This window comes from Falco naumanni, chromosome Z, assembly GCF_017639655.2.
Source record: "Falco naumanni isolate bFalNau1 chromosome Z, bFalNau1.pat, whole genome shotgun sequence".
Taxonomy (NCBI): Eukaryota; Metazoa; Chordata; class Aves; order Falconiformes; family Falconidae; genus Falco; species Falco naumanni.
In genome coordinates, this window is record NC_054080.1 from 5,546,898 (window position 1) to 5,559,172 (window position 12,275).

The 12,275-nt window shown below is 40.1% G+C and overlaps 1 protein-coding gene across 1 annotated transcript in view; it reads left to right on the forward strand.

The window, feature by feature from the left end:
• Positions 1-12,275, forward strand: part of POLR3G (RNA polymerase III subunit G) — a 27,288-nt gene continuing 15,013 nt past the window's right edge. Inside the window, exons 1-3 of the mRNA XM_040580087.1 lie at positions 1-93; positions 8,230-8,358; positions 10,598-10,727. Coding sequence (XP_040436021.1) covers positions 8,239-8,358; positions 10,598-10,727 — 250 coding nt within the window. The 5' untranslated portion in view covers positions 1-93; positions 8,230-8,238. The remainder of the gene's footprint in view (positions 94-8,229; positions 8,359-10,597; positions 10,728-12,275) is intronic.

Genomic DNA, 12,275 nt, shown 5'->3' on the forward strand with positions numbered 1-12,275 from the left:
GGGGGCGTCGCCTGAGAGCGCGGCGGGGCGTCGCCTGAGGCAGCGGGGACACGGCCGAGGCGGCGGCGGGGGAAGTACAGCCGTAAGCCCCAGGTGGTGCGGGGAGCGGGGCGAACCCCCGGGGGGTGGCCGGGGCGAGGGGGGAGGGGGGCGGCGGCCGGGCAGCGCGGGGAGCGGGGCGGGGGTGCAGCAGAGGGGGGTTCTCGCACGGCGTATTCACCGTTTTACCCTCAGGGGCATCAGGTGAAAATAATAAAAAACCCCAAACCAAACCCAACCACAATCACGCAAAACCTCAGTATATACAAATGACAGCCTTTTCTACCGTGTGTGCGCTGCCACCGACTGCACCTGCCTCTGAAAATCAAGCCTGCAAGAGTTCTGTTCTGGGGAAAACTGTCAGAAAAAAAAAAAAAACCCAAACCTGTCAGGAAAAGCGCTGGTGCCTGCGCCGAGCCGCCTGGCAGCCCCTTACCACTGGCCTTGCCCTCCCGGCCGCTTCCGCAGCCTGCCCGCAGCAGCGCCGTACGTAGCGTTGAAAGGATTGAAAAACTTAAAATCTGAAATTCTCCATCTCGTTTGTAGAGTGCACGATGCACAAACTAACCCGTCAACACACAAAGGCGCCCAGGTGCTCCCTTGGGCATCCCGCCTGGCAACCAGAACGTTAGTTGTCGTGTATGCCTCGACTTTTCCTTCAGGATCAATCTGTTTGGCTGTCGCTGTCACTTTTGTGTGCCAGTAGAGATGAAGTTCCTAAGCCAGTTCGCTTGAAAAAACTCAAAAAGTTTCAGTAAAAAATGAACAGCTGAAATGCCACTAGTTTTAAAGCTTGTTACATCTCATCAGACTAATGCACTACTTCAAGACAATCTTACCAAGAAATAATTTTGAGGCAGCATTTTAAAAATAAAAACGTTTTAGCCACTATATTTAACGCAAAGAGTGTGGCTTTCCTGGCTAGCTGGACATCCCCCTTTCTTTTCGGTTTTCTTCTGTTGTTTCCCTTTTTTCTCACCTACATAATATAATTGCTCATGTTTGAGGCTTTACCGTATCTTTTATCTTTCTTCATTCTGCCAGGCTCACATCTTGTTTTTTAGCTTGCTTTCAAATGCATCTGCTATTTATTTTTCTTTTTTATTATTTATTTGTTTATTTCCAGTTAATTAAATGCTCAGGCTTAGCTTTTTCTTTGTTGTCTTCTTATAATGACTTATTTAGGTCTCAGCTTATTTTTAGACAGTTTTCTGTGCTGCTGAGTACATAATGTGAGTTTGTTTTATCCAAGCAGAGCTTATTCCCGTTGAAAATAATGAGTAGGAAAAACTTCCATCAACCTGTTTCTCCCTGGCATTTAATAAAAAGGCCATTGCTCCCATCAGGGAGAATCTTAACAGGTCTTATTCTTAAGTTTGCATTTCTTTGCTCCTAATAATAATTCTGTCCTGGATTCCTTGTTATTTTAGACAAGTGTATGAGAAGCTGTAGCTATTGTGCTGTTTCTGATCTTACCTGTATTAGTACTGGGAATAGACATGATGATACAGGTAGAGCAGTCAAGTCTGGAACAGACAGGCTTTTCCCAAGCTGGGTACAAAACATAACCTTGCAATTGAATTAAAGAACGAAGTCAAAGTTTCTTAGTGACTAAGTATCCTTTATTGGCAGCGCTGGATGCACGGGGGATCCTTCCGCCTAACGTGCATACCCAAAGTGACGATCCGTCTCACATTTATACAATAAAACAAATGAATATTCAATTAACGCCTATACATATTCGTTACCTAAACCCGCTTACTCTCGCTTCGTATATTAATTAGATTATCAGTCCTTTGCCTGGAATGGGGTGGTCTTGCAGGTTTGCAGGTGATTCATGTCCTTGTGACTGACCATCTGATCTTCTCCAGCAAGGAGACTTAGCCCTCCCTCTAGGTAAGATTGGAATGTCTCTCATCCTTTTCTCATCCTTTTTATAAATAGCCCCTTTGTTAGAGGAAGAAGGGCAGGTGTCTCCTCAAAGCTGTGTGGCTGTGTGACCAGACACCACACCCGTGACCCGTCACCATACCCACATTCCTGAGCAGACCTATACAATCACAATCGATGTCCTTGTCCCTATTTCACACTATTTCTCCATATTAATCCCCCCTTTTCTATCAAACTAAGTAAATTCTTTTACTTAAGCAGTCTTCCCAAATGATATAAAGCATCATACATAAGTGTTACCCTTTTAAACATTCTCCAAACCCACAAATATTTTCTATCATTGCTGGTATATTGACTCCTAGTCAATGGGATTCTGGTCAATGATATGCCCTTTTCTTCATTCTCGGGCATATGTTTTACTCAGAGTCTACAAGATTCCTTGCACCAGAAATATATGTGCATTCTTATTCCATAAAGTTAAGTACAAATTTGGTAACCACCTGATTATAATTATGACCTGAAGAATCGTAGTCCTGTGGGTCTTGTCGGGGCGATGGCCCATGATTTCTCAGGAGCTTTCTTCACTCTCGAACAGTGGATCCAAGTGGCTTGCTCCCTAATCTTGATAGCAGTATGAGTTGCCAGCAACACTTGATACAGTCCATTCCATTTTTCCTCTAGGGGTTGTCCTGCTACCAGGTTTAGAGGAGTGGACTGGTTCATCTAACCCTCTGGCCCTTGTTCCCACTAAGAATCAAGAGCCAGGAGATTGGCATTTAAATTTTCATGCCCCTTTAATGTTGGGTCCAATTTGTGGCTGCGCATGCGTTTGTCAAATGATTCATTGAAGTTACTTCGCATCAAACACACAGTTTTCAAAATAAATCCAAAGGGTTGGGTAATACATATAATGATAACCTACAAAAACAAAACCTAAAACCAACACTTATAGCTATACGTTTCACTTAAGTAATAATAAAAATCAATATTATTTAAATGAACTATAAACACTATAGTTTATCACATTCCCTTTTTTTTTTTTTTTGACATGCGTCACTATCATGGCTAGACTATAGGGATTTCGCGTGCGCGGTCTTTCCAGATTTTTCCAACACATTCCGTGGGGCTTTAAAATTGCACATGCACATGTTCAAAGGCATACACGGATCATTCCTGTGGTAAAAGATGGCTGCTGAGTGTCCAGATGAAGTCCCGGACCTATTTCCCGAGCTTACCACTCGGGTAAGTCTGTTAATGGTAACATTTATGGCACTGTGGTCAAACGACAGGTCCCTGCTTTCAATGTAATGTTTTCTCACCACCAGACCACCACGTCACCTGCCAGGGAAGAAGGGTCTAGAGTGCACATTTCCCCCTCTGAACATTCTGTAAGGTGAGTGCTCTCAAAACGTTTAACCTATATGGTTCATTAGAAAGGGGATCAAAAAAAATTTTTTTCTTCCTGTTGTTGTTTAGGCAGAGAGTGTGTTTTTCTGTTGTCACACATCAAGAACTATGGCGGAGGTGGAAAAGTATAAAAGGCGTTACCATATCCTCGTCTATGCGTTCCTGGCGGTTGTTTCTGCTGCTATTCTATTTTTATTCTTACTCAGCCTACATTGTTATCTGAATTGTTAAAGAGTCAATTGTTCCCAAATTCTTGTTGGCTATTAAATTGTTATTGTGTGTACATTTCGGCGTACTACTCGAATTTGTTTAACACCATCGGGTGAAACCATAGTAGCAAATTGCATGTTAGTTATAACATGTTGAATTAATCTTATAAAACATGGAACAGCACATGGCAAAAACAATAAGGTGGCTAATCCACATAACAAATAAAATAGGATTCGTTTTACCCAGGGGCTCCTGAGAAGCCAGGAAAACAAGTCAATATTCCAGTCTTTCCAAGTTCAGACGGGAACATGGGCTAACTTCCCTATCTCTGATGTGATTTGTTTAACTACCTCACCATTGTCATCAATTTTCAAACAATTGGAAACATTTAATTTACCACAAACACTTCCTTCTTCGGCTAGCAGGTAATCGAGAATCATCCTGTGTTAATAAATTGCATTTCATATTTGAGTTGCTTGGTCTGTCAGATTGTAGATAGGTTCTTGAGCACCACTAATGAGTTTATTAGGATTCCAAGTTGCAGGTCCATAATACTGTATGATACGTTGGGGTGTCCCTTCATTTAAAAAAATATCGGTACCCCCCTTTTCTTGGGAGTCTGGAAAAATCAACTTGTCACTTGTTGTCCTGGCTAATTTTCAAACACATTTCACATTGCTGAAGTCACCTGTTTTATTACAGTATACAAGTTCCGCCCTATCAATTACTGATTTAGACTTTTATATAAATTATCAGCTCCCCAATGCATCTTATACTTACAGTTTGGATTTTACCATCTGGTATTAAGGATAATTCCTCCTTTCCTACCTCCTCTGCTACTCGTATGGCCTCATGGTCGGCCAGGCGGTTTCCAGTTTCCAAATCAGTGCCTCAATGGGCCATCTTATGTTCTTCCTTTCTGGATGAACCTCTTATAACAGAGGAGGCCATTCCTCACATCAAGGTCTGGCATGGCATATGTTCCCACCGCTCAGTGCCTACTGGGTTGCAGCCAGCAGCAGAGCTCAAGATTCTTCTTGGTGGCAAACACAGAGGCCAACCCAGTCTTGCCCTTGATTGTGGTAGGAGGCACCTGACCAACCTTATTCCTTGTACTTCGTTGTCAATGCAGAATTTCATCTGCACATCCCATAACAAGTCACTGTCATGGTAAAACACACAGATTTACATTAGTAGAACTGCTACAGAGTGTATTTTATTTCAGTTTTTCTGCCAACATTTCCCACAGCCTTGCTGACGAAGGGATATTGTTTTTCCTGAACTAGGCAGGCCTTCCCCTTATCATTTTTACTGTAACAGGTTAAAGATTTCTTTTACTTCAGGGAGGTCCTCTTTTCCACTTAAAGATTTTGGTGAATTTGGCATTCTTATTTGTTTTCTTAGTTTGTACTTTAAAGGTTTCAGGATGTTTTCCTGGTGGCCAGCAGCTCCCACAACTGTAACAAATTCTTTTCACTAAAGTTTAACACCAAGTAAGTTGGTTTTGTATTCACTAAAAATTCCACCTCATTTTTCCTAGTCCCTAGTTCACCAGAACCCCTTGCTGGTTCTTTAGCTTAGGGCAATCGTCGCGGTTCCAGTGTCCACTTTCCCTACAATATGCGCATTCACTTCTGCCTGATATTCCTCTTCGGTCTCTGCTTCATCTCCTCTACCAGTTTAGCACGACCCAGCTCTTCTTCTCTTACCTTCTGTACACCTCCCCTGTTCCTTCTATCAACTTTTCTACATCACGATTACCTTAGTAAAAATCAACTCAAACCTTTATCCAGTCCTATTCACAACCAACTTTCAAACATCTAAATTTCCCCATCAGAGATTCACCTTTACTCTCCTCAGACCCGCTGCCTGCCCTAGAGGGGCCGTTACCGGTCCTGTTGTACTGCAAATGCTGCAGCAATTGGGGTGACATTGTCAGGTCCTTCTGCTCAATTGTCAGCAACAGCAACCCCCTCCTCCTCACCATCAGAAGGATTGGAGCAGGAGATGCTCTTCCTGCTCTGCAGGTTTCAAATGCCTGCTTCTGCAGCAGCACTTCTGTTTCAACTCTTTCTTACCCTGAATGCAAAACTGCTCCTTGTTGCTTTAAGTCTGTGTTCTTACATACCGTGCCTTCGCAGGCAAACAGCAAACACCCTGCCATGCATCCAGCAGGACTCAGCCGCACCTTCGAGGGGGTACGGGGCTTTGTACAAACTCACCCCAATACTTTAACACTTTCACAGGGTCTTTGATTCTCCACACACACACAGGCTTTAGATCTTACATACAGTAGTACAAGTTTTTATCTTACAACGTGTTTCATTCTGGTTGCTCCACAGAAGGAACCGCAACCTGAGCTCTCTTTTTTTTTTTTTTAACACAAATATTTCAAGATACATCTTTCTAGTTTAGGTCTCAGGTGTTTGGTTTTTTGTTTGGTTTTTTCCTATCCTTTTCTAGAGCCATAATCAAAGATCAGGTGGTGTTAATCCCACACTCCTTCTGTCACACAAACATTATCAGCACACATTACTTCATCCCATTTTCCTCTTGCCTCAAGAATAACATTAACTGTAATAAAACATTATAATTGAGTGTCCCATTTAAGGGCCATGTCTCTCAATCCCCCAATTTATACAGGGGCCATCACTGATTGCAGTACTTAACCAAAGTTCTCTTATTCACGCTTCCCGCAGGCTGCCCCCCCATTTCCTTCCAGTGACTTAAAACACATCCCAACAGACTCTTTCTTACTATTCCACCACTTTGTTATATCAATCGCTATCCCAGCCACAGGCGATTCTAATTTCACTTACACCAGACCACTCTAATTTCACTTACAGCTCTCTTTCTTATCCCAAGGCATCCAAACCTTACAGTTAGGGCATTCAATTTCTTGTCCCCACCATACATATAATAACTCTTTACACTATATACACTTTAAAACATATAGAGGTTCACATTCACCCCTTGGATGTTCAAAACAATAACCACATACCAACATTTACAATATACTTAATACAAAAATATTCTCACATTTCCAGCATAAATGAGTATAGCAATTATTAATAACCTTATAATTATTATTTAAAAGGCCATTTTTCCACATTCCAGCTTATAAAGCGGCCACCATTGATTACAATATTTTATCAATATTTTCTTATTCACGTTCCCACCAGCAGATCCTCCAATATCCTTCCAATGACTTAAAACACATCCTTAAAGGACTTTTCCTTGAAATCCCACCACTTTGTTTTCCTCCCATTTTCCACTTCACCCTAACAGAATACACTTAACACTTACAAAATGCAACATGCAGGTACCTTTCTACAGCAGCATCAAAAACCCACTATTATTACCAAGAGTATAGCCAAAATCACAATAATGATAGTCAGAGTCAAATTCCACATCCAGTACGTCAGAAAACTGGAATAAGCAAGATTACCAAGAATATAGCCAAGATCACAATAACGAGAACCAAACTTACACACTCAATAAGTCAGAAAACCGTAATAAGCAAAATTACCAAGAATATAGCCGAAAACACAATAGTGATAATCAGAGTCAAATATCCACACCCAATAAGTCAGAAAACCATCATAGGCAAGACCATACCAAACGAGCCCTATAGGCGAACTTGCCAGGCTCCAAACGGCAATTGAATGCCAACCAAACTAAATGTATACTTAAGGTGCTAGCCACAAAAGTATACACCAACCTGCAGAAATTTACTTTTGACTTACGGGCAGTTCCAAATGACCGGTCTACCAAACAAACAAACCAAAATAAAGAATACCGTCACTTACAGCAATGGGGTCCTTGTCCGCCACCGCAGTGATCCGTTGAGTCAAGGAGCCCCTCCGGGAAATCCCGGGTACCCTAGGGAGTCCTGTCCCCAGCGGGTTCTACAGCCCGGCAGAGAGGTGTCCCACCTGGGTCGCCAGATTGATTTAAAGAACGAAGTCAAAGTTTCTTAGTGACCAAGTATCCTTTATTGGCAGCGCTGGATGCACGGGGGATCCTTCCGCCTAACGTGCATACCCAAAGTGACGATCCGTCTCACATTTATACAATAAAACAAATGAATATTCAATTAACGCCTATACATATTCGTTACCTAAACCCGCTTACTCTCGCTTCGTATATTAATTAGATTATCAGTCTTTTGCCTGGAATGGGGTGGTCTTGCAGGTTTGCAGGTGATTCATGTCCTTGCGACTGACCATCTGATCTTCTCCAGCAAGGAGACTTAGCACTCCCTCTATGTAACATTGGAATGTCTCTCCTTTTTTTTTTCTTTCCTTTTTTTATTTTTTTAATTTTATTATTAATATTATTTTCCCCCTTACCTTGTTTCTGGTTCTTTTGCCCTGATTGAACTTGAGTTAGTACATCTAAGATTTAGAAAAAGAACATTTAAAATGCCTAGATTAGGAGGTGATTTCAGGCATGCAGAGATGGCTAGCAGAAAAAAGGGAATGGAGTTGATTTTAGGGATGTACCAAATTTATAGTATGTTGAAGAACCTAAGATGGGCATTAAAAATGCCTTGCTATTTAAAATGATCTTTAGTTTTAAAATTACTGTAATCTTTGTTAGGTATTAATTTTATAGGTAATATATACTTGCATTTGATACATGTAACAAAAGTAAAACTTTGACAATCCCTGTTATTTTCAGTAGCTCCAGATGGCTAGATCAGGTACAGGAAGAGGACGCACTGCATTCACCTTCAACATTGAGGCTATAGGCTTTGCTAAAGGTTCATCCTTACCTGACGTCGTGTGTAAGCCTCCACCACCATTTCCTGTAAGTACAGCAAGTATCTTAGAGCACACTCTCTGTGTTCAGGTAAAGTGTATTCACTCTTATATTTAGATAATGTAATGAAATACGTGAACAACCCTAAGCACTTTAGGTCAGTTTTGCAGTATTTAATGTTTTTCTCATTATTTCTTCCCATCCCTTTGCAACCTGTTGTATCCTATATTTATCTAGATGTCTTGCAAGATGTGTTTGTTAAAGTCCTCATCATGATCTGGTTTTCTGGATGTTAACAGTAGCAGAAACACTACATATCTGAATTTGTTGGAAATGAAGTTACACTTCGATGCTGTGAATGGATTTCCTGATTTTAAAGATTACTGATGATGCAAACGTAAAAGATTATGGATGATTGTCTTCTACCTCAATTGCCAGCATGTAAAAATAATTTGAAAATGATTGGAAGATATTTTATGTAATTAAGGAAACTTAACTGAGATTTGGCATTTGGGTTTTATTTGAAAACTAAAGGGGAAGAAAGAGCATTTTCTGACTGAGTTTTAGCTATGCAAGTAAGGATGCACATTTTTGAGGCAGAAAAGTAGTCTTACAATGTTGCAGTTTTATGTAAGAGAGCTTGCCAGTTATGTCAGGATTTGATCAAGGTGCATGAAATGTTTCTCAGTTTCACATGTTATGATACAGAACTTGTAAGTTTGTCATATAATTAGTGCTATGCTGAGATTTCTCTGGACAGTTATTTCACCCAGCATTTTGACTTCCTGAACCAGACATTATATATCCCCTTATTCCACCTTTACAATTAAGTTGTGTGATTTCATTGATAGTAAGCCATCTGTAACTGTTCTAATGTGAATGTTATAGTCTGCTCGATAGCACAAGGAAACCAAATTCTGTGTGAACTACAGCTTCTGCAGTTACAGTCAGCAGTGGATCAGCCGACCTTCAAGGTCATCAAGTCCAACCATTAACCCAGCACTGCCAAGTCTACCACTAAACCATGTCCCTAAGCACTGCATCTACACGTCTTTAAAATTCCTCCAGGGATGGTGACTCTACCACTTCCCTGGGCAGCCTGTTCCAATGCTAATGTATACCGTTCCAATATCTAATGTGTACCGTGGAGAAGGTAAAGATGCTTTTTTCCTTCTGTGAACAGAGTTTCAGAACTAAGTTAAACTTCTCAGGGTATATCTATTGGCATTCAAAATGATCAAAGTTAACCCAGTGGGTATCTAGGATCAGTAAGGGTTAGCTGTAGTGATTGGGCAGTGACCAAAAGTGTCTCACAGCTGTTGACTCACTTATAGTGAAATTATTTTAAGCAGTGAATTGTTGCTATTGGATATTTCTGATAGACATGTTCTAAGTTCTTACTAACTTCCTGTAAATACAATTAGAAACCCAGTTAAGGAGCAATAGCTTACCATCAGCAACATTAGTGATTATAAATATTGGCCAGCTAGCAAATACAGCTGGAAACAGTAAACTCTCCTCATGATCCAGCGCTGGGACTTGCGATAGCACTTTGTGCTTTGCAATCCACCATTCAGATATGGGTTGTGCACCATCTGTTGTGTGAGAGAAACAACATCCATTCTGTAATTCTATCTCTGTTCTGTGTATTTTTACAACTGTTACTTTACAACTACTTATTTATCTTTCCCAATTTCAAGATTCATAGTTTAAAAAAAAACAAAAAACCAAAAACCACCTCAAAACCAAAAGCCAAAAAACAACCCAAAATCCAAACCTTAACTATTCAGCTGACAGAAACTGAATTGTGTGAGTACCTATGTGCTACCTGGTTGTATGACAACACAACCTGTTTCTGTGACAGGAGTCATGGAAAGGTCGTCTGTTGCTCAGAGTAATTGTACTCGATGTAGTTAAAACACTATTCCAGAAGAGGTTAAAGCAGTGCTACTCTTAACCGAAGATAGAAGCAATGCTTTCTAACTGCTTTTGGCAATTAAGAGCTTAGCATGACTATGAATGACTATTTCACAGTTTTAATAGTGTTTTCTTTTTCTTGAGTTCTTGATACATTTTTGCAGAAAGATACAGCAAAGCCAAAAAAAGCTAAAACTTTAGTTGCAAATGTAGTTATGCATGTCAGAATGCAATAAAGTATACTTGTGAAGTAGTGTCATGTATACCTGTGCTCTTCTGTGATTAGCTGTGTTTATTGTAACTTTTGTTAGTGTTCCTGTGTATTTGATGGATATTAAGACCTTACAAATAATAAACATAATTTGTACAGAGCACAGACAATAAGCCAGTGCCTCTGAAAACAGGAGAAGATGAAGATTACATGTTGGCCTTAAAACAAGATCTTAGAGGAACTATGAAAAAAATGCCTTATTTTTTGGCAGTAGAAGAGGACCATGAAGGTTTGTTTGTGTGCTTTTTATTTTTATCTTCAGTACTTATTATTCTGTGAAGGGTGATGTAGTGAAATGCATGTGTTGGAGATATATTTGTACTGATAATGAGCAATAAAAATCAGCAGCTTAAAATAATAGGGAATTTTTCTGCTTTTACACTTACTGAAGTTGTAGATCACATCTACCACTGCTGGAAAGCAAGTACTGTGTGAAAAAGAGAGATATCAGATGTATACAGTAGGAAACATTTAGACCAACTGTATGGCAGTCTTTTCAATTATATGCAAACCAATACAAGCGAAATAGGCATTTCTACATGTTAAAGTACCCTAAAAATTTTGCACTGGAGCCAAGGAATCTGTAGGAAATGCTAGTGTTGAAATATAGCTTTTGATTGTGTAAAAACTTACTTAAAATAATCGATGTTGTATTAGCTGGACATTCTAAAAGATACTAATTTTTTTTCCCCCTAAGTCCATCCAGGCAAGATTGGTAAGTACTACTGACAATTCACTTGAAATACGAAGACTGAGATGAAGATAAGTGATTTACTGAGGTTTGCATCAGAAGCAGAGCTTGATTATAAGCCAAAGCTTGATCTTTTTCTGTTCTAAGAATGTCTTTGCTTATACGTAATTAAAAATTACCTGCTTTGTTATTTTTTTGGTAACAGTAAATGCTCTGCTATACTTGACATCCAGTCATACATCATTAGACTGTTAAAATCCAAGCTTCCTGGTCATAAAACTGTTCTTGTGGGAAAGAAGGGAAGGGGAGCAGGGTAGGAAGACTTTATTATCTGTTTACCATGTGCTGGGGGTATTGTAAATGTAGCAGTCACTGGCGATTATTACTGTGGGAAGTGCTTCTTTCAGTTTGTGATTTTTGTCTTCTTCTGTTATCCTCCTGAGTGCTCATTCTGAATGCTACAAATGGCAAGCACTGTTAATTTGTTACAGGAAAATAGGAGATGAAAGGTATTAGGAAATGCCAGTTGTGTCAGACCCTAGGCCCAGTCACTGCAATAGGCAGTCACTGAAATGCTTTATAAAAATTTTTAAGAAATCCAAAGTGGCCAAACACTAGATAATCTTTTTTCATTGCTATCTTGTGCTGATTTTTAATAACGAGAGCTGACTTGAACTCCTAAAATGTGAGTTGTAATTTCCATCCTGAAACCATCAGAATATTTTCGGACTGAATATTCGTGATGTTGACACAATACAGGTACCAAGTCCAATCCCTTCTGAATTTTTGGTAATTTTTGTTCATGTAGTGGTGAATTCTCGAGTTTTTGAGACTGTGTGCATATTTTTTTTTTCATTAGGCTTTGAATATAGCGCTGATTAACACACATTACTGATTATCCACTTGTACTAAAGCACTGTTTAAAATGGAGTTGCACTCTGCAGTGAGAACAGCGAACACGCTGCCAACCAGACATAGTGGCTCACAAAAGGCAGAATATTTCCTCAGACCTGCTGGAGCCGAGCAGTCACTGGGAGGCAGCAGGCGTCTGTAGTGCAGCCCAAGCACAGCCCAGGGTGGACCCTG